The sequence below is a fragment of the Condylura cristata genome, unplaced genomic scaffold, assembly GCF_000260355.1.
Source record: "Condylura cristata isolate star-nosed mole 26May11 unplaced genomic scaffold, ConCri1.0 scaffold00038, whole genome shotgun sequence".
Taxonomy (NCBI): Eukaryota; Metazoa; Chordata; class Mammalia; order Eulipotyphla; family Talpidae; genus Condylura; species Condylura cristata.
In genome coordinates, this window is record NW_004567139.1 from 7,570,248 (window position 1) to 7,576,602 (window position 6,355).

The 6,355-nt window shown below is 66.8% G+C and overlaps 2 protein-coding genes across 2 annotated transcripts in view; one reads left to right on the top strand and one right to left on the bottom strand.

Moving 5' to 3' along the window:
- Positions 1–5,342, top strand: part of KIF19 (kinesin family member 19) — a 24,947-nt gene extending 19,605 nt beyond the window's left edge. The window contains exons 9-19 of the mRNA XM_004693368.2: positions 38–203; positions 746–920; positions 1,032–1,230; positions 1,724–1,994; positions 2,083–2,204; positions 2,598–2,731; positions 2,956–3,061; positions 3,237–3,333; positions 3,860–4,257; positions 4,387–4,546; positions 4,758–5,342. Coding sequence (XP_004693425.1) covers positions 38–203; positions 746–920; positions 1,032–1,230; positions 1,724–1,994; positions 2,083–2,204; positions 2,598–2,731; positions 2,956–3,061; positions 3,237–3,333; positions 3,860–4,257; positions 4,387–4,546; positions 4,758–4,888 — 1,959 coding nt within the window. The 3' untranslated portion in view covers positions 4,889–5,342. The remainder of the gene's footprint in view (positions 1–37; positions 204–745; positions 921–1,031; positions 1,231–1,723; positions 1,995–2,082; positions 2,205–2,597; positions 2,732–2,955; positions 3,062–3,236; positions 3,334–3,859; positions 4,258–4,386; positions 4,547–4,757) is intronic.
- Positions 5,343–5,870: 528 nt separating this feature from the next.
- BTBD17 (BTB (POZ) domain containing 17) overlaps positions 5,871–6,355 on the bottom strand; it is a 4,369-nt gene continuing 3,884 nt past the window's right edge. Inside the window, exon 4 of the mRNA XM_004693369.2 lies at positions 5,871–6,355. Coding sequence (XP_004693426.1) covers positions 6,122–6,355 — 234 coding nt within the window. The 3' untranslated portion in view covers positions 5,871–6,121.

The following is a 6,355-nucleotide window of genomic DNA, read 5'->3' on the forward strand; positions in this document are numbered from 1 at the left end:
CTCGCCCCCGCCTGATGCGCCCCGCGCCCGCCCCCAGGTGAAGCAGAACCTGCTCAGCGTCTCCTACCACATTGCCCAGTACACCAGCATCATCGCCGACCTGCGGGGCGAGATCCAGAGGCTCAGGAGCAAGATTGACGAGCAGGGCGGCCGGGGCCCGGCGAGAGGCCGGCCGGAGCGCGGCACCAGCGGCCACATCCAAGGTGCGTGCGGGCGCCACCCTCCAGGGGGCCCATCCCAGGGCGCCGGGTTCACGTCCAGCCTCAGGCCCTTTCTGGCTGGGCAGCCTCTGACTAGCCGCTCAGCCGCTCGAGTCTGTCCTTCAGCTAGGAAATGGTGTTGTGATCGCAGAGAGTCGACGTGGGGCTGAGCTGGGATCGCAGGAGTGGGCATTTGGCTGGGGGGCGTGGGGGACGTGGGGGGCCACGCCCGGCATCAGCAAGAAGTACGCCACTGTCTTCTCGGCAGGGTATTTGCTGTGATGGTTTTCATGCGGACGGCAGAGAAGGGCCAAAGGCAGCGTCTAGCTAGCTGACACAAAGGGCTGGGAGGGCCACAGAGGCCCAGTGTATACAAGGTGCGGGAGTGACCGCTGGGCCACAGCCTGAAAGCGCAGTGTGGAAGCGAGGCGTGGAGGGGTCCGGGAGGACTTCCTGGAGGAGGTGATCGAACAGGCCGTGGTTTGAGGTTTTCCTGGCCCGATCCGCCCTCTCCCACTGACTGCTGCGCCCCGTCCTCTGGGCAGCTGAGGAGCAGCTGCACACCGGGCAGGGCGAGCCGGCCGAGATGGGGCAGCTGCGGGAGCAGCTCGTCAGCGCGTTCCAGGAGCAGATGGACGTGCGGAGACGCCTGCTGGAGCTGGAGAACCAGGCCATGGAGGTGCAGATCGACACCTCCCGCCACCTGCTCACCATCGCCGGGTAAGCACCCCGTCCCCTCCCCGGGGCCTGGATGGGGAGGCCGAGGACCCCTCCACGCGCCCAGGCTCCGTGGCCTGAGTGCTGCGTCTTCCTGGGGTGGGGCTGTGGCAGCTGGGAGCATGAGAAGTCTCGGAGGGCCCTCAAGTGGCGGGAGGAGCAGAGGAAGGAGTCGAACGCCAAGGAGGACAGCGAGAAAGACTCGGACACCGGCGACGACCAGCCGGACACCCTGGAGCCCCCGGAGGTGGCCTCAGCCCGGGAGAGCATCGCCACCCTGGTGGGCGAGCAGAAGAAGCTGAGCACGCAGAAGGTGTGGGGAGGCCGGGAGGGCGCGGGCTGGAGAGGCCCAGGCGGTGGGCTGGGGGTGGGGCTGGGGTGTGAGCTGGCGGCCATCAGCTGCCCGCCAAGGCCCTGAGCCTCGAGTGCCGCGCGTCCTGTCTGTAAGTGGGAATGACCATGGCGCGGCCCTGTGGGCGGGCGGGAGAGATGGCATAGACGCCGTGCCCGCTCGGAGGACGCCACAGGTGGGACCCGGGTTATGCGCAGGGATTTTAGATCCCAGGTGGGTGCTTGGTGCTACAGCTCACCCAAGCCAGCCGGTTCCGGAGCCCTGCGGGAGGGCGCAGCTGGGCTAGGCCTGCGCCATCATCCACCCAGCTGTGTCCAGCGTGGGCTGTGCACCACCTTGGAGGGGGCCGCAGAGCGTTCAGGGGCTGGCGGCCAGCGTTGGCCATCGCAGCGTTCGGGGGCTGGCGGCGGCGGCAGACTCCTCGGCGCCGGCCTGAGCGCGGCGCCCTCCCCAGCTGGCCCTGGAGCAGCGCTGCCGGGAGCTGCGCGCGCGCGGCCGCCGCCTGGAGGAGACGCTGCCGCGCCGCATCTGCTCGGAGGAGCAGCGCGAGGTGCTCAGCCTGCTGTGCCGCGTGCACGAGCTGGAGGTGGAGAACAGCGAGCTGCAGTCCCACGCGCTGCTGCGCGACGCCGCGCTGCGCCACCGCCGCGAGGCCCTGCGCCGCCTGGAGCGGGACCGCGGCCTCTGCCACGAGCTCATCCAGGGCCAGCGGCAGGTCATCGACGGTAGGACCTGCCGGGCCCCTGGGCCGCCCAGCAGCCCCCCCCCCGCGCGCCCGCGGGGGCCCCCTCTGAGCCGCTGCCCCTCCTGCAGACTACAACCTGGCGGTCCCCCAGCACCTGGAGGAGCTGTATGAAGCTTACCTGCGGGAGCTGGAGGAGGGCAGCCTGGAGCGGGCCACCATCATGGACCGGGTGGCCTCCAGGGCCCTGCAGGTGGGCGCCTGGCCCGGCACGTGCCCCCGGGCTGAGCGCCGGCTGGGGTCGAGCCTGCCTGCCGGTGGCGGGATGGCCGTGGGCCCACTGGCACCCCCGGGGCTGGCTTCCTTCCTCGTATCCCACCCAGCCCAGAGGAAGGGCTTCATTCTGGTCATTCTTCTCTGGCACTTGTCCCCACTCGGGGCCTGAGATGTCACAAATGACCCCACATGCCCTCCCAGGGCGCCAGGCGGTGCCCCCCGGGATGCCTGCCTGGCCAGCCCACCCCGGGGACTCAACGCAAACTCATGCCCACTGGGACTCCCAGCCCAGTGCAGCCCCGGTCACCCTGTGCCATTACCCGCCAGGACGGAGCCTCTGATTGTGCCCTCTGCCCCTCTCCACCCCCAGGACAGCTCCTTGCCCAAAACTACCCCAGGAGGAACCACGCTGACCCCCGAGTCTGACCCTGAGAGCGTGAAGATGCTGGACTCTGACGCCCAGCGCCTGCAGAGCAGGATCCTCCCGCCCCTGGGCTTGGAGAGGTGAGGCCAGAGCCCACATCCTCACGGCCCTCGGCCTGCACAGGCCGGGCCCGATGCCAAGGAGGTCGCAGCCATCTGCGGAAGGTGGAGCAGGGGTGAAGGGAGGCCGTGGCGCGGCCCCGAGCCTGGACTTCCGGGCTATCTCTCCCTTTGCCAAACGGCTGCCCCCCGGGGTGGGTGTGGGACCAGCCTGGTTCAAGTCGCCTGTCCTCTGCCAACCTCAGCGAAGCCAACCGCGTGTTCAAGGCCAGTCCCCGGGCTTGGCAGGTGAAGCGCTCCTCCGTGCCCACCCCGCCCCCCATCCAGCCGGGCAAGCTGGTGACTCAGGAGGTGAGCGATGAGGACCTCAGGTCCCACAGACGCATGCGGCTTGAGCACGGGGCGGCGGGGTGGGAAGGAGCCTGCCCCAAACCACAGCCTCCCTGGGGCCTGCCCGCCCCTGGCCCAGAGACCCGGGGTCCTGCCGTGCTCAGTGCCTTCCTCTCCACAACCTCCTGCCCTGCAGCCCCGGACTCAGGACAGCCTGGCCAGCCCGGGCAGCCGGATCAACTCTTCCCCCGACAGCAGTGAGAATCTGTCAGAGATCCCCTTTTCCTGCAAAGGTGTGTCTCGGCCTGCTGGCTGCTGAGCCTGGCAGGGCTGACCACGGGTCACCCATCCCGAAGCCCTTTCCTACCCGCTGCTCTGCTGACCACCCGTGCTTCGGCCGGCTCGGGCCGAACGGGAGGCAGCAGCAGCCAGAGAGGATGAGAGCCCCACCCCATGCTTGCCTCACCCCCTGCACCTGCAGAGACCGGGACCAGGCACTAGAATCCAGCCCTACACTCTGTAATAATTGTAATGCAAATGCAGGTCAAATCCCCACCCCACCCCTAGGCTAGGCCCCTCATCTCAATGAATCCTTACAAAGCCCCACTGGTTTATTTTCCCACCCCCAGCTGACAGGTGAAGGTAAGCTCAGGCACTGCCCGGGTTTTTTGAGTAGCTCGTAAGTGGGGTGCTAAGGTTGAACCTCGACCATTCTGGCTTCCACTCATTTGTGCCTGGTGATGGAGGGCTGTTGGGTGGTGCTGGAGGGGAGGAGCGTGCAGCCTTGATCCCGGCTTGGGATCCTCTGTCCTGCTGCAGAGAGGAAGGAGATCCTGACCGGCACCAAGTGCATCTCGGTGAAGGCGGCCCGGAGGCGCTCGCGGGCCCTGGGCGCTGAGGGGCGCCACCTGCTGGCGCCCCCCCTGCAGCGCAGCAGCCTGTCCTTGCACTCGCTGAGTGAGGCCGACGATTCCGGGCCGCTCGGCCTGCTGGCCGGCAAGCGGCTGTCCAGCCCCATGCTGCAACACGCAGCCAGCGAAGATAACCTGTCCAGCAGCACAGGGGATGCGCCACCCCGGGTGGTCGGGCATCACGGTGATGGCCCTGGGCCCTGGCTGCGGGGCCAGAAGAAATTCCTGGGCAAGAAACGGGAGGAGTCGCTAGAGGGGAAGAAGAAGAAGCGGAGGTCCCGGTCCTTTGAGGTCACCGGGCAAGGGGTGAGACGCGGGCAGGACTCCTTCGTTGTGGGTGGGGTCTGAGGGCTGTCTCCCCCCTCGGTCCCCTCCCCACGGTCGGCCTGCGGCTGGTCGGTGTGGAGATGGCCTCACTGTCCTCCAACCGTGCAGCTCGCCTGCCCCAAGTCACACCTCCTGGCGTCCCGCCCCATGGAGAGCAGCTCCGACCGCAGGATGCCAGCACACCGGCACCCCAACCCTGGCAGCCAGCACCTGGGAAAGGTCACACTGCCTTTGGCCAAAGTCAAACTCTCTCCAAGCCAGAACCTGGGTCAGTAGCCCCCTGCAGGGACTGGGCACGGGAGGCTTGACCAGCACTGGGCTCCCTGCCCCTGGGCTGCCTCTTGCTGGAACGGGGTTCTTGCAGGACATTCATGGGATTAGCTTCTTGGGGTTGTGCCCCTCAGGGGTTCAAGACATTAGTGATCAGAGGGAGCGAGGGGGCGTTCCTACATCCCTGGTCCTGGCCATTTCCCGCGTAGGGCCCGGGGACTCCTCGCCCCTTGCTGCGCCCTCCAACCCGGCTGGTGTCTCTCGACGGGCGAGCCGTGGGCCCCGCCTGCCCCACGGCGCAAGCACTGGTGGCCAAGATGGACGCTGCCGGCACAACTGAGGAGCCCTGCCCAGACCGAATGGGCAGCGGCGGGGAGGAGGCAGGGCAGGTCTGGAAGCAGGAGCGAAGACCTCATGAGGCTGGGGCTCCTGAGACCCCAGAACTGGGAGGGAACCTGCTGAACCCGGCAAGCGCTCATGCCACCGGGGAAGGGGGAAGGGAGGTGAGCCAGAAGCCAGCCCAGGATGACAGCGCCTCCTGGCCCCCCAGACAGAACTCTCGCCAAATCCTGCAGAGGCCTGTGGCCAGACTTGGCCCCAGAAATAATGGGGGGAAGGAGCTGTTAGTGGGACTGGCTTCTGGGCCCACACCTGGGTGGGGCAAGGGCATCCTGGACGGTTGGGCAAGGCCTGGCAAGCACGTGTCATACTGGGTGGGGGGAAGGGTCTGGTTTTGTTACATGGTCGTGTCTCCCCCCTTTTAACAATAAAATCCCATTTGGGTCTTGACGATGTGTTGGAAAATACACCTTGTGTAGAAAGTAGAGTGGCCATAAGGGATGAAGCTTCACCCCAACTCCCTTCTTGCTCCCCCAGAACCTCTGGCTGGTGACCAAACCAGCCTACGAACCCCAGGGGGAGGGGTATTCCTCCAGACCTGAGGCTCCGCCCGAGGAAGAGTGGGGCGCAGAGCTGATCCCTGTCCATCATACCTGCCCAGGGCCCCTCTAGGGAGACAGCAGACACTTGGGGTGGTCCAGACCTCAGAAATCACCACAGCCCAAGTGAGGCGGTTACCCCTGAAGTCAGGCTCAGAAACTGCCCGCCTAAGCCCCTCGACTTCAAAGAGAGCAAACTACCACAGGTGCTGGGGGTCCCAGGCTGGTGGCTGGCGGGTTTCCCTGGCCATCTGGATGCTCTTTGTGGGTCCTGTTCTGTGCAGGGGCGGAGGGGAGCAGCTGGGGAGCCCTGAGACTTGAGGGGTCTTCCTGGGGTGGTTTTGACTCCCGCACAGGTGATTCAGTCATCTCCTGTCCTCTGAGCATCTGTTTATTCAACCAGGAACTGCCTTCAAGCCAGTTGTGAAAACAGCTGCTGGAGCCAGGCGTCTGGTCTACCAGCCCTCACCTGACCTCCACCCATCTCGGACACTGCCAGGGCCCGGCCACTCGGGGGCCAGTGCCAGGCACCTCGACCCGACTGGCTTCCTCCCAGGCCTCTGCGCCCACGCCAGGCCTTTACTTCTCAGAGACGGCCCCGGAGGCCAAGCTCCCCACCCGGCACCGCCTGGCCACTAGGGCGTCCGGATGAGGGTGTGGTAGACGGGCTTGACGATGAGGTGGAGATGCAGCGCGTTCTCCACCAGGTACTCGGAGTTGCGCCGCTGCAGGTCCGCGTGCGCCAGGAAGTCGCCGGCCTCCTCGCTGCTCTGGTGGAAGCTGTAGGCGTGGCGGACCAGCAGCCGGCCGTGCTGGCGAGCCCCGACCAGCACGGTCTTCTGGAAGCTCACGCCCGCGGCGTCGCCGCC